This window comes from Lepidochelys kempii, chromosome 8 (assembly GCF_965140285.1).
Source record: "Lepidochelys kempii isolate rLepKem1 chromosome 8, rLepKem1.hap1, whole genome shotgun sequence".
In the NCBI taxonomy this organism is placed as follows: Eukaryota; Metazoa; Chordata; order Testudines; family Cheloniidae; genus Lepidochelys; species Lepidochelys kempii.
Window position 1 is genome coordinate 10,976,491 of NC_136387.1, and position 22,152 is coordinate 10,998,642.

The 22,152-nt window shown below is 42.3% G+C and overlaps 1 protein-coding gene across 1 annotated transcript in view; it reads left to right on the top strand.

Moving 5' to 3' along the window:
- The window catches only part of TRPC7 (transient receptor potential cation channel subfamily C member 7), a 126,479-nt gene extending 106,615 nt beyond the window's left edge, over positions 1-19,864 (top strand). The window contains exons 8-12 of the mRNA XM_073358081.2: positions 2,437-2,632; positions 9,998-10,219; positions 12,648-12,728; positions 18,422-18,497; positions 19,592-19,864. Of these exons, the coding sequence (XP_073214182.1) occupies positions 2,437-2,632; positions 9,998-10,219; positions 12,648-12,728; positions 18,422-18,497; positions 19,592-19,734 (718 nt within the window). The 3' untranslated portion in view covers positions 19,735-19,864. The remainder of the gene's footprint in view (positions 1-2,436; positions 2,633-9,997; positions 10,220-12,647; positions 12,729-18,421; positions 18,498-19,591) is intronic.
- Positions 19,865-22,152: the final 2,288 nt, after the last annotated feature.

Here is a 22,152-nt window from a genome sequence, read left to right on the forward strand (position 1 = left end):
AGAGGGGTTATTGCAGTCTTTTCTTAAATGTAATGATGGATTAATAAGGGCCTCTTGGGAACCTCTCACAACCCCCTCCAGCATGTCACTGCTCCTTTCTCTACAACAGGGCAAACTAACCCACCCCCCACACACACACATCTGAACATTCCTGAACACCAGAGAAAGTTGGATCTGGATTGAAATCCAGTCTGAGGGACTCATGCCCGTCTCCACACTGAGACAGTGGATCCACATTTGGGATGCACCAGGCTTATTGTTTTCTCATATCAAAGACAAGACCTTGGATACTGATGTTTTGCTGGGGAGGGTTATGGAGGATAATTAGGAAATGCACAAATTTTGTTAGGTCAATCTGTCACCCTCTCAGGAAAGGAACGCTCTGTTTCTATAACTAATTTGCTAGAATTCTTCATAAATCTATTGTACTGCTACAGCCAGTAATTAAGTTTTCAAAGAGAACATGGCAACATTCCAGCACAGAGGTTAATGCTAAAGTTGCGGAAAAGGAGCAGAGTTGACACATTGTATTAAAAATTGCCTGAAGGGTAGAAAACAAGTGGAACCTCTCCAAATTAAAAAACAAGGTTAATTGCAGGGTGCTGCAAGGATCAAAGTTGGTGGTTACAGTCTTTTATTAGTTGGGTAAGTGACTTAGATGACAGGCTTCTAAGCCAGAATATTAAGCTCTATAAATGCACTTTAACTGGAAAGTGCACTATTTAATGGAATAAGCATTGGCCGGATTCTATTATTTAAGTACTCCATCATATGAATGGCAGTTACCACTGTAGATCAATGCAAAGAGCAAAAACGGGAGTCTTAAAACAAGAGGAAATGTCTGCCATATGGAAAAGTGCCATAGCTTGGTAACTTGGAAAGATGTGCCAACTACTGGACTCAGAAATCATAAACTCTGTCCAACATGTGCCTGAAGTGAGAAAACCTCTGATAATTTCTAGGTTTCATTTAGTATAAATGAAAGGGGTGGATAATATATTGATAGGCACATGAATTTTTGGGAAACATGACAGAAGAATAGGAAGGTGTGTGCTTATTGAGGTTCTAATCCCATGTAACATCTGTTTGAAACTCATAGGTCCAACTCCTCTGGGTGTGCAGCACTACTGAAGCCAGTGAAGTTATTCCCCCAAAGAACATCACCCATAAAGTTAATAAATTCACTACTGCTGTATGCAAGTGGAAGAAGAGAGTATAATGGGCTGTGATACTGATAATGCTTAGTTGTTGCAGCAGAACATAATGCAACTAACCAGTGGTCGTTACTATACTTTAAATGATAGTAATTAATTCCTTTTCCTGCTTTGCCAGGTGTAATTGACACTGGAGTTCATGTAAAAGCTTATTATTTTCTGAGGGTAATTTGTGGTGAGTCTATAATCTGCTTTATAAAGTGATTTCTCAGGGTTAAGCTGCCGTAGCAATATGAAACATTTCATCAGTCTCAATTGTAAAGGCCATAATGTTTTACAACGGAGTGTATTCACTGAAAGTCAATGGATAGTTTGAATTTTTATTAGATGGGTACTGGTCAGTCCTGATAATTTTGCCTTTGAATAAAGAGCCAAGCAGATTTCTCGAAAGGCAAAGTGTGGTTCCTGTACCAGGGTCTCTCATTCTCCTCCCCTTTTCCCTTTGAGCCATTCATATTCCCTTCCATATTTTACTGCTTCACCCTTCTCTGAGTCAGACAGCTCCCTCCTCCTGACCTACCACCTTGACCCCACCCTTCCCAGATCTTCCCCTCTCTGACACTGTTTTATCTCCTCTCTTCTCCCTATTCTTTAACCTTTCCCTTTCCTCTGGCTCCATCTCCTCCACTTTCAAATGTGCCCTGGAAACCACCGGCTGGAAAAACTCTCTTGACCCTTTGCCTCCAAATTCCCTTCCACCCACAATGCCTCTCCACAGATTCTATCTTTGAACTCTAGAAGGCCAACCCCAGTAGGGGGATGGAACCAAGCCTTTGCCCATTCTCTGCCACACTCCCTGCCCCCCGCCCCCCCAGAACTGTTCCCTGCCCACCTGCTTCAGGGAGGACATACATGGATGGGTTGAACATCCCTACTTAGCCCTGCAGCTAGGTCTGAAGTTCCAGTTAGCCCTTGTAGGGGTTTTACTACCCCTCCAGGGGTACAGAGTTCAAGTTACAATCTAGCTCATAGTTAATGAGGTTGGGAAAAAGCAGATGGGGCAGATCAGAGGTAGTGTTGTTTTATGGCTTACTTGGGATGCCACATACTGTTATCAGTTCAGGAAATATGACTTGGCAGTCCACAGGGTGACTGATCATGGCTTGCACTGATTATACAGAGACATCATATTTACTCTGGGCGAGCGCCATTTTTATTATTAACGTCTTGGCTTGCCAATCTGGAGACGACAATGTGAAATAATTGTTTGTTTTGTTTTTAGGGTAGAAGAAAGTTTTAAAACCTTATTCTGGTCAATATTTGGCTTGTCTGAAGTGATATCAGTGGTGCTGAAGTATGATCATAAGTTCATTGAGAATATTGGCTATGTACTCTATGGAGTTTATAACGTTACCATGGTGGTGGTGCTGCTCAATATGTTAATAGCCATGATCAACAACTCCTATCAGGAAATTGAGGTAAGATAAACAATTTGATTACAGAGTATATATTTACTGTTATATGTTATAAAAACAAGGAAATTACAGGATCTACTATATAAGATGTCATAGTATGACAGAAGCCAGTTATCTTAAAATTCTATGGCGACTGAAAAGTCTCTATCCCAGAATTAGACCTAAGCGAATAATTCACAATGAACCATTTATACGATAGATTTATCTTCCTTTTGTTTGTAGAATATCTCTGAGCAGATCACAGTTTCCTTAGATATATTCATTATTTGAAAGTAGTTCTTGATTTTTTTTCAAACCCATGAACGGTTCTTTGTGAGCATTCACTATCTAGGCTAGAGTCACAAAAATAGATTAGATTAAATAGATTCCCCAAACTCAGGCCTGGCAGCTTTGAAAGTCATTCTCCATGAACATTTGTGCAAGTAAAACTCTGTGACAAGAATGTTTGTAGGAAGCAAACACGAAAGAGCCACGAAGAGCAGAGGCTAACTCATTAGAGAATCTGAATGAATAGTTGCAGAAATGTATATCCAGGATTTGGCTGTGTCCTGTATTGTTCATATTAGCAGGCTGGATTTGCTAAATACTTGGGAGAAGAAACTTTCTGCTAATAAAAGTAAAGCCAGGGAAGTTATTAATATTGGACACTGTTGTCCGTGTTTTCTGTTTTCTTGTCCCAGTTTCTTCAATGTCAAATTCCTACAGTTGGATTTGTATTAATTAGCTGTTCTGATCTATCCTCAGAACCCAGCTCTGCAGAAGGCCACAGCTGAAAATATACCCCTGTGCCTTATGTCTGCTGCAATCAGGATGGATGTCAGCAAACACTTACATAGTGCTGTCTACCCAAGAAAGCTTTCCCTGCTTTCAGAAGGCACAGTTGTATTCCCCAAGAGATCCTTAACATTTACGATCAAGCTTCTCAGTTAGTTTCTCTTCCTCTGAGATGGGACTTACTTTCAAATGGCCTCAACCTCCTAGTGCATTCTTCCTTTTTTCTTGGAGGAAACTCTTTCCACCATTTTTGCAGTGCCATCTTACAGCTGTTACCTGTTATTGCAGGAAAGCATGCTCTCCAGCATCAATATTTCTAAGGTTGCTACTTTCAAATAAAGAAAACAAAACAAAAATCCCTCATGTAAAGCTATCTGTGCTGCAGAGCTCTAGGCTAAGCAATTCATGGAAAGGATCTTCCAAAATGTGTGCATGTTGTTTTCATTTATTCAGTTTAGGCACACAAGTACCCTGATGCACACATAGAAGCCATGGTTTGTGTGCACACATGTCCGTGCAAAGCCAGTTTGCATAACTGTTTATACACCCCCTAAACTAAGCATGTGTAGTTTTGCACCCACACTTTTGAAGATTAGGTCCTAGAGAGTCGGGAACAGTCATTAGTAGTACAAGCCCAGGTAGATAAGGCAAACAATGCATACAACGCCCAGGGTATAAGTCTAGGACAGAACTGTTTAGCTAAAAAGAATAACTGCACCTAAGCAAGGCTCGACCAGGGGCTCTTTCATAAGGGAGTGTTTATTAGGGAGCATGAGTAACTTTTTAGTTGACTCTGTATTGAAAAAGGGAAAAAATGAAATCATGCATGAATATTACATTTGCTTGCATTTTGTTAGAACATAATATTTGCATGGCATTGTTAATATAAGTACTTATATAGCCAGGGGAAAGAGAGCAGCTGTTTGTAGGCTAGGAATTACTAGGCCATATTAGCTTTGCATTTGGCTGAGAATACAAGTATAATGAAAGTTCAGATATAGTAACTGGTAGGTTTGCTCTAGCAATTTGTGGTCTGGAAGTGTGTACCAATTTATGAGCATTGAACATTTTCTGTCTACAAACACCAGAATTAGTTTTAGTATACCACTTATGGGGTATTTCAGAATATGATTGGAAATGGGGTGGGAGAGTCATAATCAGTATTTGTAGTAGCTGGTAAAAAGGGAATAATTCAAATTGTACCAGTGCTGCCTTGTAGAATTCTGAGATCATCAAACTGTATTTGGTCTGGTGCAATGTGCACCGGAGGTAGATATTTCCCCCCTTGTTTTATCATAGGGATGATGTATAATATTCTTCCTTTTCATTTCTCTAACGGTTAGTGGGGTTCTCCATAGCAAGGAATATAGCAGATATTCATCCAATAATTTATCCATCAAATAATACTTGATGGGCTACAAAGCTCATCAAATGCCACAAAGATAAATTATTCAGGGCCAGATTGTACCTTTAGGCACTGTCCAGAAAAAGGGATGGTGTATAAAATGCGCCACTCCAGGAGTAGCTCGAGGAGGCACTGTGATTCAGAGACCCAATTCCCTCCCTGCTTCCCCCTTACTTAGGGAAGGGCGGGGAAGGGAAGGTGCTCGCCTATGCCAGCAGGAAATTATTACACCGCCCCATACCCGTTCAGCTATGCCATTCCCTGCCACTCCTTGCACATCTGACTGGGCAGTGAAGAAGCAGGATGAACAGTGCCATTTACTTGTGTGCAGCTGGGCAGAAGGGGCTGGTAACTTCAATAAAATTGTAAACTTAAAGGGGCGGTCCTTACAGTGCTTGACTCCTTTTCTGGGATGTGTAGTCCAAGCCTCAGTCTAGTCTTCAATGACTATCTGCAACATTCACTGAATAACATATTTGATAAGTGGGATTTGACCAGCTCTACTTTTCATATTTGCACATTTAGCTTAGTACAAACGTCAACCAGTTTTGTCAGCTCAAATACCTACCCTTTCTACCTGTGACAGAAGTTATCCTTGTTCCTGTGACAAAAATTCCATAAGATATTGGTTGAATGTCTTTGATAGCTCATAGGTCTCACTTATAACCATGGCTTCTCACAACACCTCCTCAGGGCCTACCTTGGTGTTCAGGAGGCCCTTAATTCCCAAATGCAGTGATAGGATGTCCCATAATGTCAATATAGTTGGTGGAATGTCTGGAACAGGTGATAGTCCAGTGAATTACATCTTCCAGCAGACACCTAACCTGTTCCTGCCTCAGCCCACAATAAAATCTCATTTTAACCTTGTCCTTCACAGAGTACTGGCAAGAGAGACAGTAGAGGACAGGAAGTAGTTATCCTGTTCGCTGCTGGACAGTCCCTCTAGATGGGATATTTATTAAAAAGTGATTAAGTATCATCATTTGTGGGGGCAGCCTGCTCATGTCTAATCCAGCATCTTGATCAGCCTCTTATCTCTCTGCCAGACACAAAAGTAAAAACATGTTAACCAATTACTGTTATTAGGTTTAAGTTTTGTTTTATAAGGTTCAAATCCAGGCAATACTCCTGGGGGGATTCTGCAGGGGTGTGCGCCCACAGAAAACACCCCTGCAGATTTCCTGTGTTTGCCTGCAGAAAACTGCAGGGAAGCCGTGCGGGGGATGACCATGGGCCCAGGGGATTTTTTGGGGGTGGTGGTGGGGGGGTTGCCTCCCTCCAAACAGAGGTGAGGCATCGGGGGGCACACAGGGTTAAGCGTGTAAGAGCAGAGCTGCCCAGCTGAAGGAAGCTGGGTCTTTGCTCCTCTGACTCTGCAGCTGAGGGCTGCCTCCTGGGTCCTAGCGCCAGTCGGGCTCCCCTTCTGTGTGCTGGGAGCCTTCCTGTTTTCTCTTCTGTGCAACAGTGAGTGCCTGTGGTGGGGCTGGGTAAGGGGGGTGGGGGGCTGAGGGGAAGAGGCAGTTGGGAAGGAACAGGGGTGAAATAGGGCAGGGGGGAATGTGGGAGTGAGGGGAAGGGGATGGAGAAGAAAAGGGGATAGGATAATTGTGGAGGGAAGCAGGAGCCCAGCATGCGGCATCCACTCATCAGGAGCTGGGGCTCCCCCATTAGCAGGCCCATCGAACCCTCACCCTGACAAGCCCTACCCCCCCACACCCAGACCTCCACCCCACTGATCCCCAACCAGCTGCACCCGGACCCCAACCCCATCAAGCCCCACTCCCCCAGCACCGGGTCCCCCCATGGAGCCCTCCACACCCCAAACCTCCTGCTGAGCCCCATCTCCCCACACCCAGCCCACCTTCACCTGGATCCTCTGCAGAATCCCATTGCCCCTTCACCCGGAACCCCACAATGAGCCTCTGTGCATCCAGATTTCCCACTGAGCCACCCGCACCCAGATTGCCCCACACAGAAACGTCTCACCCCACACCTGGATCCCCACACACTAAGCCCCTCCACATTTCAATCCTGTTGGGCTGAGCCTGCTCAGCCCTACCTGGTGCAGAGGGACAGGGCCCTGGGGCATTTCTGGGGCAGGCCCAGCCCTTGCACTGTGTCAGGGTCAGGCGTTGCCTCACTGCCCAGTCTCTGTACTGCGAGAGGTGGGGGCTTCAGGGTGATCTCCCACCTCAATGCAGCCAGTGGCCCATGCTGGAGCCACATATATTTACTGACAAATAAAATTTGCAGAATTTTAAAATATTGTGCACATAATTTTAAATTTTTGGGGCGCAGAATTCCCTCGGGAGTAAGTCAATAGCGGCTAAGTGAGCACTGCTCCATTGAAGTTCATGAAGTTGGATCTTCATAAACGAGGGCAGAATTTGGCCCAAGGCCTCTGTTTTGTAATATGCCCATTTCTGCCAAACATCTGCCAATCATCAGAGATGTGTACTGATGAGCGAGTTGCATTATACATTTGACCATAGTACAGATGTGAGTACAGATTATTGGCAAACCTATTTTCCCATTGATGCTACTGGCTTCTATATATACCACAATGAAAACAGCTGTAAAGCAGCTACAGATGGTCTTTTTTCAACCAGTAAACAATCTTGAAATAAGGGTCAGACCATACAAGTACTGAGTAAAATCATAAATGCCACTCGGTTCAATAAAGACTGCACTAACCTTACATTTATCTTCAGAAATGTTCTTGGTGTCTTGGCTCACCTTGACAACCTAATAATGGTGAATCATCTTAACTGAGAAGTGAACTTGCTTATGTGACATGTGCTGACTGATGGAGAACCAAGATATAATGATGATGAATACAAATAGGACAAACAAGGAAATCAGCTGGTATTTTCTTATAGTTTTTTAATTATCAGAAGAGATAAGTGGCCCAAGCTGCTGTTCAGAATTTTTTAGTGAATCAGATGACAACCATTACCTAGTAGTTAAATATTGCTGTGATTAACTTGATACACAGTTTATTTTGAATGGAAATTACATACCCACTTCCTCGTGCTTTGCATTGAAAATATATCCTTAGATAACTCTATTTATCAGCTAGGCCCAAATATCAGATCATTTTTGTATGTGTTCCATTTAACGAAGAAGATGTCTTTGCCATCCGAAGAAACAGGGCCATGTTCAGTGATCAAATAAAAAGAGTGGGGGTACTTCACATCTCAGACTCTCTCTGCAACCTTGTGGAATTCCTAATCCACACAAACCTGGCAATTTTGGACAGGGCCACATGGAGATTTTGAGGGCCTGGGGGCAAAATCTAAAACTGAAACCCCTCCCATCCTTCCAAAAAATGATCCTGGAGATTATAGAGTTTAAGAAGGGGGGGGTGGGATCAAAGATGGCCCAGGCCTGTAGGGCTGCTGCTCTCCCTGAAGGGATAGGGTGGCTCTGCCCTGTGTGCAGCTAAGGAATTGCTCCCAGGCCCTCCTCTTCCTGTGTGGATTGTAGCATTATCCCTGACATCACTCCTACCACCGGGGTATCGGCCTGCCAGGTCGCCTGGATGGCAGGTGTCAAACCTGAGTGGCATTGTCACCCTCTGCAACAGGTTGCTACATGACTCACTCAAATTTGCCCCAGCTGCCTCTCCATCACTTGGAGGGGCCTGGAGCAAACCACCCTTCCCCACCCCCCACCTTGGTCAGCCCTGATTTGGGCTCCTTTGTACTACAATATCATCACGTTTTCTCATAGCCACTCTTTAAATCTGCAGAGAGCAGCTGTTTACTTAGCACAGCCCCTCTGGGCTTGCCCAAGGCAAGCTCCTTTTCAGGTCACCTGGTACAGGTACTGCCTACAGAATTTGGGGGTGCCATTTGACCCTCAAGTACAGTGATGTGCTAGAGGTCTAAAGCACATCTAGCTACCTGATGCAACTGGTCCAAGAAGTCCAGCCGCTGCTAACTTGCCCATGGTCTAGTCTAGTCCCTAGTGTGTGGCAATGATATCATAGAGAAGAAGTAACGGCCCTTAAAAGCTGTTGCACTTTGTTGGTCATCTGTGCTCCCTATCAGAGTCTCATTTTGCTCTGCTCTTTACCTGCTTTTTCCCCCCATAAGGTTTCGTTCTCTCTCTCTCTCTCTCTCTCTCTCTCTCTCTCTCCCATGTTTTTTGCAGTCCCTTCTTGGGGGGGTGTGTGAACTCATTAACTCTGGAGTTCAAGTTCAAACCAGGGATGTTTGACAGGTGGAGAAGGAAGGAAGGACAGGTGGTCCCATTCCTAATTGGCACCTCTAGTCACTTGTCCATTGTCCAAGCTAGAAGGAATGTGACATTCAATTCAGCCAGCTGCAAGACTGACATTCTCTCTGCTGGTCTCTGACCAGCTGCTCTGTTCAAATCTTGCTCACTACAAGGTTGCCCTAGAGAAGCCTAGGAACTTGTGACGTTCGGAAACCACACCTGGCTTAGCAGACAAAGCATAGGGAACATGTTGGAAAGGATAATTATTTAATCTTTAGCCGCCACCAGACAGAGAGGGACAGGCTCGTCTGGGCACTGGGCTCACCTGTCTCCTTCCTCCACACGAGGAACAGCAACATCTGGAAGGAGTTGGAAGAGGACTGATTATTGATGTCCCCACCCCCAGCCACTCCTTCCCCACAGCAACAGCTAGAGGTACAGGGGGTATGTCAGTGCCTTCCAGCTTCCTGACATCATCGTTCGCTCAGCTCGGAAACTGGACTCGAGATATGTACTTTTTCTTTCTTTTTTTTCTTTTTTTTTTCTTTATACTGTATCACCACTGCTTGCGGGACTCCCTTTCCTACCACTACAGTCCTTACCTATCCCACCTGACTCCCCACATTGAAATGAAAGGTAGTACACCCCAAAAACAAGTAATTAAAAAGGGCGGTCCTACATGCAGAACATGGCCATGCATATTGTCTGTGTGCCAACTGAAAGCAGTTGGAAAAGGTGGTGCATATAAGTAAATATCCAGATTTCACTATAAAGAGGTTACATGGATTTGGGAGCCAGAAATCTGCAAGACTTTTGTGTCAGAGACACTCCTGTTGAGTAGCCTTCAGTGACAAGGTTCATACTCTTGCCACCTTTGTGCATCTGTCTGAGTGCCAATGCAATAATACTTCTCAATTCCCTTCAAAACACTAATTCTGCAATTCATTTTCCCTTCCCCACGGCAGGAGGATGCAGATGTGGAGTGGAAATTTGCTCGTGCCAAGCTCTGGTTATCATACTTTGATGAAGGAAGGACTCTGCCTGCTCCTTTTAACCTAGTGCCAAGCCCTAAATCGTTTTATTATCTCATAATGAGAATAAAAATGTGCCTCATAAAACTCTGCAAATCTAAGGCCAAAAACTGTGAAAATGATCTTGAGATGGGTATGCTGAATTCCAGGCTACGGGTATGTCATATACTTCTTTCCTTTTAACACCCTGAATGTAAAACGACCATCATGTCCTCTGTGGGCAACAAGGGAAGGAATTCTACTTTGTTCACAGATGAGCAAAAAGAGCTGCTTAGCATTGTACTCTATTTTATTTATTATTTGTATTACAGTAGCACCTGGAGAGCCTAACCAAGGTAGTGGCCTCCTTGAGTTAGACACTGTGCAGACATCTAGTGAAAGATAGTCCCACCCCAAAGAGCTTATGGTCTATATGAACTGGGAAGGGGAACAGGTGGAGTGACTTCCCCTAGGAAGTCACAAAGCAGGCTAATGGCAGAACTGGGAATAGAAGAATGCAGGTCTCCTGATGCCTACTCCAGGTTGCTAGCCACAGGATCATGCTGCCTCTTGAAACCGTTCTTTATGTATTGCCTAAATTCACTTTATTGCCATTATGTAAAACTCAGCATTTAATACCACATCTGATTTTATCATTGGAAGCCGGGTTCCAACCAGGGAATATTAACTTTTCCCAGCAACTTGAAGCCACAGTTAACAACCTCCCCGCTTTCAGCTGCCTAATGACAATCATACACAGTAATAGATCGGCCCTGCCTCATCCACCACCTGTTCATTCTTTTGAAAGAGATGTGTGCTTTGGAAAAGCACAACTCCTCTGACTTTGGAATGGGCACATTTGTGAGAAGCAAGTTAGTTTTCCCTTAGTACCAATGAGCTTCCGCATGACAAAATATGAGACACACAGAGAAACATTCCTAAAAATCTGACACTTTCCAACAGAATTGTTCCTGAAGAAATGTCAGTGTAATCGGGGAGAGGCTAATCCTGTGGAAATATATTCTTTGCAGAAATGTAATTGGGACAAAACTGTTCTTAGCAAGCAGATTTTTTAAAAAAAGCCAAAAAACCCGAGGCAGATCTATTCTTTTCCTTTACAGCACTTCTGTTAGTTCGGAGTTTTGGAATAAAACGCCCAAAGCTATTCACCCAACATTCAGCTGCGGCTGTTTTACCGGGACTGTCAAACTCAGCAAAAATTAAAACGTGATGAAACAGCTTCGTTTCCACTGTACTGACCCTCACTTAACTTCCTCGGCTCAAGCTGGGTTTAAAACAAAAAACAACACTGGGAACCGAGACCTAAACGAATGTGCAGGATTTTTGTCTTTGTTTACAGTTGCTGCACGTGACAGAGGCTGCTCCTAGGCAGCATCACCAGGAGCTTCAGGGGGCTTGTTAATATTCAGGGGGCATGTTCTAATACAGCAGGGCATGCTTTTAAATTTTCCTCTCGGTGTCATTGCACATTTTTAGGCCCTCTGAACTGAAAACTGTCAGCTGCTTCTGCCATTCACAGGACATAAGCTGAGGAGAAGAGAGGCTCTGGAGGGCACAGATGTAGAGCAGAAGAGAAGCAGTGAGTCTGCCCTGATGGGACCAAAGAAATTCATTGCATTGGCAAAATAGCAGAGGCAAATAAGCGGGAAGAAGCATAGAACTGAGCTGGGAGGGAAGGAGAAGAAGACTGAGATCAAAGGAATATGCAGAAAGGATGAGAACAGGAGGCGCTACCAAAGAAGAAGCTGACAGACCCAAGAAAGGGGTCAGAGTGGAGATAAAAGGAAGAGCTGAAGCAAGAATAGTATAGACCAGGCCAAGGAAGAATGTAGGAGAGGAACGCAGAGGAGGGCTTTACAGAGCTTGCCATTGGAAACTGCAGTGTGCCTTTGTGGCTGATTGGAGTTGCTTGATACTATCCATTGAGTCTGATGAGTAATTTTCTCTTCTCTTTGTTCAAAAAGCTATTTTCAAAATTCAGCCACAATCACCAGGAATTAGAAGTAATTAAGAAAGCTCTGCCTCTCGCCTCCTAACACTGTCTCAAAGTGGTGTGAGAGGGATACAGTCAAAACACCTTTTGTTTAGATGATATGAGATTGAATTTCGCATCCAATAATTCTTCTGTTCATTCTGGCAAAGAAATGAATGGGTTGTCTCCCTCTTCACCCTCTGATAAGCTACCAGAGGCAATGTAGCCTAGAAGATAGAGCACTGGACTAGGTATCTGGAGACCTGGGTTCAATATGTGTCTCTCTCCCTGGGCTGCTGAACGGCCTTGGGCAAGTCACTTCACTTTTCTGTGCCTCCATTTTCCTGTTTGTAAAATGGGGATGACCTACTTGTCTCCTCTGTGATGCACTTCGAGATCTACTGATGAAAAGTGCTATGAACGAGCTAGATATTAATTATATTATTAATTAGGGAATGGAAGTGCTGGTTTTCTTCTGCAGGATCTCCAACCTGCTCACAGAATGCAACATTTTCTAATGTTTGCATAAGTCTGTGTAGCCTGAGGTGGAGAGGTTGTTTGGGGAAAGAAGCTGTTACAAACTTAATGTTTCATTATGTTTTATAATTTCAGAAAGTTCGTTTTCAGTCAAGCGCTCGAAATTCAGAAAACTTTACTGTGAAGAAGGGTTATAACAAGCCCACGAGATATCAGGTAATGACAGTAGAACATCAAGAGCAAGGAAAAAGATCTGTAAGCAAACAAGGCTTATTTGCAAGGATCAGATTTGTCACTATACAGTGGGCTCCATCCTGTGATGTGTCAAGCAGTGACCTATGCCAAATCAAAGGACACAGTAATTTATGGGACTGAGCCCAAACCTTTTAGTTTCACAGTTGCTTAAAGCAGCATGGCAGTGTAACAGCTACAGAAATACATTTGACATTAACGTGATTGTCATGGTAATTAATTGCCATGGTAATTAATTGAAAAGTTCACTGGTATTGAACTTAATACAAGAAAAGTTCACCAGAGCTTCATCCTAGACTCATTGACAGTGTTTCATTTTGTCATGACACAATGTTGTCTCTCTAGACTTTACTTTAATACCCTCATGTGCTTTCTTTGGCAATATTTTGTTCTATTTAGGTGGACGTGCAATGTGATCTGTTACAAAAATAATTATGGGAGCCGTGATGACACAGCTTACTCTCCCCACACTGTGAAATTACCATTGTTGTAAGGTCCTGAGTAGAACTGGGTGAAATATTTCTTACAAATAGTTTATTTGCCAAAAAAGGCAGTTAGGGTGAATATGGCCACTAGAAATTTTGAAAAAAGCTTTCAAAAAGTTGAAATATTTCAACTTGACACTTATGAAATGAAACACTTTGACTTTTCATTTCAAAATTACAATTAGTTATGAAATTTACCTAGATTTCACTTAAAAAAATCAAAAAAGGGTTTTAAAACCCACTCTAAATGAAACTAAACCTTTCATTTTGTGGCAAATGAAATGTTTCATTCATCCTGAAACAACTTCTTTGTTTTGGTGAGAGAGCTGAAAAATTGTCATTTTGGGTTAACTCAAAACAATGTTGTTTGTTTTTTTTTTATAATTTTTCGGTTTAGCCACCAAACCAAAAAATCAATTATTCACCAAGTTCCAGTCCTGAGAATTTATGTTTCTGGTAGACATATTTTATGTGACAGCAGTGGGTTATGTGTGTAGTAGCAAAATCTCCAACTAAGCAGGTACTTGGTTTACATCTACAGACATCAAGTATTTGTAAATTGTTAACAAGGTTAAGGAAAGGAATTGGTTAGTGGGATAAAAAAGTATAACTATGTGTGGTAAATACTAGATATTGGGTAACATTTTCAAAAGTTCCAGATTTTTAAAGGTATTCAGGGCCTAAAGATGTGGATAGATTCCTAATACGATGTTCAAAAGCAACTAGGTGTCTAACTCCCCTGAAGTGAACATCCCATTAGCTATCTATCTACATCTTTAGGCACCTAAAACCCTTTTAAAATATGTCCCTCTGTGACAGAGCCAGAAATTGACCCCAGATCTCCTGAGTCCCATTCCAGTGTCTTAACCACAAGACTATTGTTCACTCTCCTTTGCCCAGCAAGATAAAGTCTATAGAAGGTACTTGAATAACTGAAGGGATAAAGAGTATATGAAGGTAGGGCCAATAAATACATAAAGAAGATGGATTTCTGCATAGAAGGCAATAACTTACAAATTAAGGTCTGCTACCGGAACCCTTTCTTAGATGAGTATCACACCAATGAAATCAAGGGAACTATTTGGGTGAGCAAGGTCTGGAGGGTTGAAAATTAATATGAATGTCCAAGATTTTCAGAAGTAACTAGATGTTGAACTCCAGTTTTCAGTAAGTGGGAGCTCAGTGCATTCTAGAAATCAGGCCCCTTCATGTTGTCTCAGATTAGGGAACCAAAATCAACAGACATTTCTGGAAATCTTTGCCAATATTTCTCTATTGTGCCAGTAACTATGTGGTTGAGAAGCCATTTTATTTACAGTAGCAAAGAACCCAGAAAAGGTGGGAGATGGCAATAGAGATGCAAAGCCACAATACAATATTAAGGCAAAAATACACAGTAGTATTGCTGAAGATATTGCAAGGAATGTCTCCAAAGGCTGCAAAGTGACATCCACCCCTCAGATTCTTGATAAAGAATTGTCACATTTGCATTACTTCTGTTCAGTATCCTTACAACAGTGTATTATCTGGTACAGTTGGCACCATGAAGATCTTGACCTTTGCCACCTGTAGCTACATGGCATGTAGAGTACTACTCATTGTAAATATAGACAGGACTGCAAATAGCAGTAGCAAATACTGTGGCTGGCACAGGTAAATACTCTGTGATGGTAAATGTCAAGAAGATAATGGCGTTCGTTATATGTTGATTCCTTGTTTTCCTGTAAGTTCCCTATTTTTGTCTCCTATATTGAAAATTATTTCTGTTGGGATCTAGTATTTCCCCACTTTCCCCAGAATGTTCCTCAATTTATGTTTTCTCAGGTGGCAACACGTCTTCCATCTGGATTGAACTACCTTGGCCATCTCCAGCATACAGTATGTGCACTGTGTCTCATATATATTTCCTTAACCACCCACCTGGTTAGAGAGAGATCTTCTTCTATAGAAAGACACAGTCCTAAACATTCCACATTCCATCACTAGATAACACATATACAAATAACTGGATCCCTTTTTGTCATTCACCTGCCTTTTTATTGCTACAGTTCACATCTAGTTACTTAATGATCAGGAGGAAGGGGTGGGATGTTTTTGGTTTTGGTTTGGTTTGGTTTGGGGGGTTTTGTGTCTCAAAACCTTTGGGGAGATTGCCAGTGACATTTAAAGCAACAGGATTTCTTCTTGTTCAGTGGGCAGATGGGCCTGAATTTAGGTTTTATGGGTAGGATGCTTCTGTGATTAGCATGCTAGCTAGTGTCTTGGGAAACATGGATCAAGTTCCCTGCTCTGTAACAGACTACTTCTGTGAGGTTAGGCAAATTACTTAGGCAGTTTCCACGGTATGCATCCGATGAAGTGAGCTGTAGCTCACGAAAGCTCATGCTCAAATAACTTGGTTAGTCTCTAAGGTGCCACAAGTACTCCTTTTCTTTTTGCGACTTACTCCCTGTGTCTCAGTTACCCATTCATAAAATGGGGATGATAGAACTTCTCTGTCTATCAGGGATGATGTGAGGATCAGTATATTTTAAAAATTGTGAGGTGCTCAGATACTAAGATGGGGGGGGGCGGGCTTTGATTGCTTTAGGTAGATAGATGTTAAGTTGCTGTTGTTCCCCACTATTTTTTATCCAAAAATGACAAACCGGCTCCAACAGACCACCTTAAAATGAGTGTCTTTCAGTCCCAATGGGAGTAGCCATTCGCATCATTACACAGAAGCCAGGTAACGTACCTCAGCCATGCATAGTATTGTAAGTAGAGAGAAGACCATGAGAGCTTTCTTAACCCTATCCTAGATTTTCAGTGGGAGCAGGAGCAAGATCCGGAAGGCAAGTCCAGGTCCTGCCTTTAAGGGTATGGAGGTTCCCCAGGCACCTGAGGGAGTGGGGTCCCACTGCACCAAAGGAGAGGGCTGTGTACGCGTGCATGCTGAGAAGGTGCAGACAGAAAACTGAGCTTGGAAGAGGCTCTTTGCATGGCAGCAGGCAGGGGCAGGAGGGGACAGGACATGCGCAGTCCAAGGGAGTTAGGTATAGCTGGGCTAGAGTATCTGCCATTGTCTGGATTCTCCTTTCTTGTCCCTATGGGGAAGGGCAGCAGAAGCGGGACTGTATCCTGAGGTAACGGAGTCTTCTTCCCTGGTCCCTGTGCATCTGCCCCGCAACCAGCCCAGTAACGGAGGTCAGGCACCGGGCACAGGCTGTGCCCGTCAGTGACTAATGCTCAACATCGTTGTCTGGGCACAGTAACTCCCCTTAAAGTCTTTTCAGCTGTGTGGCTGTTTAGAAGATTCTAAATCTAAGGGTCAAACAAAGTGAACTCAGTAAATGAGAGAGGTGTCATTGCCTCCTGTGATGAATCAATGAATCGACTCCCAGGAGCAGGGACTGTGGTGATTTAAGATGAAGGTAGACGCTGATGGTCTTTTCCCTTTATAGTGTCTGCGTGCTTGACAAATGGATGTCAATGCAGCTCTTCTTGAAGGCAGATGGAGAGTATCCCTCAGTTAGACAGGAAAAGGTCCAAAAATCCTAGTTGGAGTTGCATCATCATCAGAGCAAATCCCACAGGGACATAGCCTCCTTGCAGATTGAGCACTATCTGCATTGATCGTTGGGTTGAAATTCCCCCCAAGAAACAAAACATTTTGGACCCAGTCATGCCATTTGGATGCTGCCTCATGGTGGGGAACTTCAGCCCCCTGGTGGAGCAGAAGGGGGAACCCCGCAAGGGCACCTGATAAGCTTCCGTTACTCCACTTTGCATGAGCAAATTCCTCCCAAGCAAGAATGCATACACTTCCATATCTGTTTTACACACTCAAATGTAGATTAATCATGCATTTGGGCACCCAAATGAGCTATTTAGGTGTCTAGAAATAGATTTAGATGCCTAACTTTGGACTTTTAAAAGGCAGTCCCCTGTGGTCCATCTACACTGCAATAAAAGACCTGTGGCATGGCCACAGCTGGCCCAGGTCAGCTGACTTGGGCTCACAAGGTTTGGGCTGCTGAGCTAAAAATTGCAGTGTAAGCAGTTGGGCTCAGGATGGAGCCTGAGCTCTGAGACCCTCCCCTCTTGTGGGGTCTCAGGTCCTGAGTCCCAGCCCAACCCTGAATGTCTACACTGCAATTTTTAGCCCCACAAGCCCATGTCAAGTGACCTGGGCTCTAACTCTTGGTGCTGTGTTGTTGGTTTTTTTTTTGTTGCAGTATGGACATACCCTGGGAGGTCACTCCCTTTACTCCTTTTGTCATGTTTGCTGCCCATCTTCAGATCTCCAGTCTATCAATGTTTTTTCCCCCTATACTGAAGAAGACTCCACAGGACTCTAGTTGTAGCCTAGTATAGAGCATAAACTGCTTTAGGACTTCTTTTATACCTTTGTGTATAAACATAGCTTCAGCACTTTTGCAACAGCATCACATTGCAAGTTCATATCTGATTTGTTGTCTGCTCTCATTCCTATATATGTCCGTACGTCTTTCTATCCAATAATCTCACATTTCATACATCTACATGGTATTCTTTTTTGCTGTGTATATTAAATGTGTGCCATTTTTCTGGGGTAATTCTCATTCATTTTAATCCTTTTTTCCAATGTTGTTGGATCTTTCTGACTCTTCTCTCTATCCTTCAATGAGTTTTCCTGTTTCCTAGTTCTCCTAGCCCCTGATTCAACACCCACAAGAGTCAGTGGGAGTCTTTCCATTGACTTCAGTAAATTTGGGATCAGGCACTTAGTTCAGTGTAATGAGTGAGTTTGATAATGTCATTAATAAACAACTTATTTTTTCATCCAGATTTTTTCTTATGAATACTTTAAACAACCTATATCCCCAAAACCTAAACTTGATCCCACTTCTTAGTTTGATATTTAACCATTTGTAGTTACTTTGCATTTATGGGCTATCCACCAAATTCGTATGTCTCCCATGGTATTCTTTGATCTGTCTTTCTTGTGGGATGCTTATTAAATATTTGTTATTCAACTATTATAACACAAAGTGGGTAAATATAAAGGTGAGATCCTGGCTCCATTGAAGTCAATAGCAAAACTGACTGATCCAGTGGAGCCAGAATTTCATCAGTCAAACTGTTCATAATAGATCTAGAATTACAGACAACCAATATCATACCATTTAACCATTTGTATTCACTTTTCAGAAAATAATGAAGCGTCTTATTAAGCGATATGTCCTGAAGGCTCAGGTTGATCGAGAGAATGATGAAGTCAATGAAGGCAAGTGGCTTTTACAATTAATGAGGTTACAATCACTAAAGCTGAAATCATGCATCTCCATTCAGTTCCAAACTGATATGTCAAATCATAAATCAGATGGGTGAGACTGTCTGGGGCAGCTTCTGGAGAGGCAGCATGCACAGGCATGCCCTGGTGGGCATAGATTACTTCAAACCATCTTGCCCTTGCAATTTCAGCCCTTTCTGTGGGCTGAAATGATCTCTGGTGTAATTTAGGTTGTCTAGGGAGGTTCTCTAAGTTACAACAGACCTACCCTTGGAGTTGTCCAGAATCACCATAGTGGCATGGTGTATGGACCCTCCTCCTCTTTCCTCAGAGCCCTTCGCTAAGCCCCTACACCGGGCTTGTGAAGGGACCTGTGTAGGGCAGCTTCCAACTGTCCTACCCAGTGCCTGCACTAGACAAATTCTCCCCCAGTTGGTTAAGAGGCTTTCCTAGACCCTGTACATCATCACGGTGGCATACAGGGGTCAGAGCAGAGGAAAGAATCCCGCCCAGTATCTCTGCTAAGCTTTCTACACTTTACATCACAAACAAATCTTTTAGTTACATAGGGCACCTTCAGCACCATTTCACCATACAGCCAACGCCACCCTTTTTTCCAACAGACCCATACTTCTTAACAGCACATTACCCTGTACATTCATATGGGCCTTAGAAAGCCCCTTTTAAAAACATTGGCCTGAGCTATCCCCTCTGCAGCTGGAAGGGATGGACTCGCTGCCGTTCCCCACTCAGTATATATGGAAAAGGGAATGCTGGCGAGGGAATGGTATCTCATCCTAAAAAGCCGCTGTGTAGCTTGGAAATCTGTATGTGGAGAAGGAGTGGGCTTGGAAAAAACAAGAACTCTCCGTACATTACTGTTGTTAGCAGTATTAATAGAGTTTGTTTCATTAAGCCTGTGGGGGGGGGGAGGATTTTGTGTAACTGCTACTCTATGGAGGTTCCCATACATTTAGTGCCAAGCCTATAGTTTGTGTTCCCAAATGAACTCATTCTCAGGAATTAAAACACGGTGATGACTTGTTTAATTCAGTCTCATTTACAAGAACTTTTTTTTTTAATTGTAGGAGAACTTAAAGAGATTAAGCAAGATATTTCCAGTCTCCGCTATGAGCTTCTAGAAGAAAAGTCAGAGGCTACTGGAGAGTTAGCAAGACTAATACAGCAGCTGAGTGACAAGTTTGGGAAGAACTTAAATAAGGACATTTGATGGTGATCAAAGAAAGAGACAACTCGTTTTCTAAACATTATTTGATATTTCAACCAGCATTTTAAGAGAGCAAAAACAGTGCAAGAGATGGGTACTGAGCCCTCAACTTTTGCCACCTAAGAAATATTGGTAAGGGCACCGTGCATTAGAATATGTTTTTGGGTAAAACCAACGATCAGTTAATATCTTTACGATATAAAGGTGACATTTTGGTATAAAACAAGCCCATTGACATCAGAAATAGATGCACCATCTCCAAAAGATAATCATGCTTATATTAGATACAAAGCACCTTTTAAAAAAGGCAAACAGCCAAATCCTCAGCTAGTATGAATCAGCATAGTTCCATTGAAGTCAATGGAGCCAAACAGATTTATATCAACAGGAGATCTGACCCCTAGGGCTTAGATCTGGGCTTAGATCTGCAGAAAAATATTCCACGAATATTCATTAAAACTTTTAAACAAATTCACCTTCACTTAGATGTGTGCACTCCTTTTGTGCTTGCTTTCCATGGACACCCATGAAATTCAGTTAGAATAGCATTGAGGTTAATAGAAAGCAAATGTGAAAACACATACTAAAATATAGTGATCTCAAATTGTCTTCCTATGAGGATTTATACTAGGAACTTCATTTCAAGAGTTAACTCATTCGGTCAAGGAAGAATAACAACATCATGTGACTTGTGACCAATCACAATGTGGCAACTCAGCTCAGATTTTGAATAGCATCAATGAAATTCACAAGGAATGTTTCAGAATGGTTTCAAACTATGAATACATTTGGAAAAAAAACCCACCTCAAGCTGGCTGAGGACTTTCCGTCAACAAAAAGGGGAATTTGTCAAAAAAAAAGGATTTGCTAGGAGTTATTTGCTCAGGCACAGTAAAGAAAAACAGGGAGAAGTTTTAACAATTAAACCAATTTACAAGCTGCAGTAGTACAAAGTCCTCCGGTTGTACCCTTACAAGGGAAAATTTCAGAACATGATGCAGCTGAAAACTCAGTTGCTTGTTTATTTGGTGTTTTAAGCTGCTAAAGCACACCTTATTACTTTGGAAACACCAAACTGTACTGTTTGTTTACAAGGTGCACCTATGAGATGACCATTACATTTAGATATCAGCTAAGAAAAATAAGCAGAATCCGAAGGTGACCTGTGATCAGTTCTTAAGTGCCAGACGAGAACCCAGATAGCCTAGTAGAGTAATAGTTATATTTGTAAAAAAAACAAAAACAATAAAAAGAAAAAAGTGTACTGTAGGTAAACCTGTTTAGAGAAAAAAATCAAAATAATGTATTTTTACCTTTAATAAGATTATCTTGTATACTGTAATATTTTTACCTAAAAATGAGGGGGCGGGGAATAAAATTACCTCACAATATTTGTTGCACCTTGAGTGAAATATTTGTCTGATATTTTAAATACTCGCCGAGGAAATAGAAGTTTCACTGGCTGTTGACAATGTGTGAGCAGGACCAAAGTTACATATGCTACCAGCCTACTGCTGAGGAGAGTCGAAAAGCATCATAGTATAATTATAGAACTAGAATTTCTGGAATTCTTCATAGTCTCCACTCTGAATAACTCCATAAGGATGATACTTAGTTTGAAATCACTGTGTTGAGATTCATACATGAATGCATGGACACCTACTGAGACGGTAAAATAGAAATGAGATCACTTCAGTCATGTCTATTTGTGCTACTGAATTTCTAGTTGGAAATAAGATGGGTAACATTATTTGGACTAAGTTTAGAGAAGAATTGGCTGAAAAGACAACTGATGCTGTCTTCCCTGGACCTGACCTATCACCTGACATGTTACACTGTGCCAGTATACATTAGCATTTTCCACTGCTGTTGTTCACAATGAAGGGACAGGGCTTTGCTTTACAATCAGCTGCTATGCAATATCATGATCAAATTCTCACCGCACGGTGTTCGCCAGGAAGGCAACCCATAATAGCACTGTATAACAGGTTTTCTTTTAACTTGTACTATTCATGATTATTTTGAGCTACTTTCCTCTGCCTAAACCTATGAATATGGCTCATGTGAAGTGCTTGATTTTCACTTTGAAAAGAGAAATGATTTAGCCAGACCGTGTTTATCAAGAAAAGGGTTTTCAAAAAGACTTTGGAATGATGGAATATAATCCTCTGTATAATCCAAAATAATACCATCATATCACGTGAACCACTTCCAGTTACTGCCCTGTGCATTTCAGACAAAAATTGTGAATTGCAGGGAGTGCTGTCATGAAATCAGGTGCAAAATCACATGCATACTCATTTGCATTCAGACAGTAAGACGATTGCCACTCTATCTTCTATATTACATCTAAAATTGTGCAATTAGAGTCATAGTTATAGAATTTTAGGCCAGAAGAGACCACCACTGCATCTACTCTGA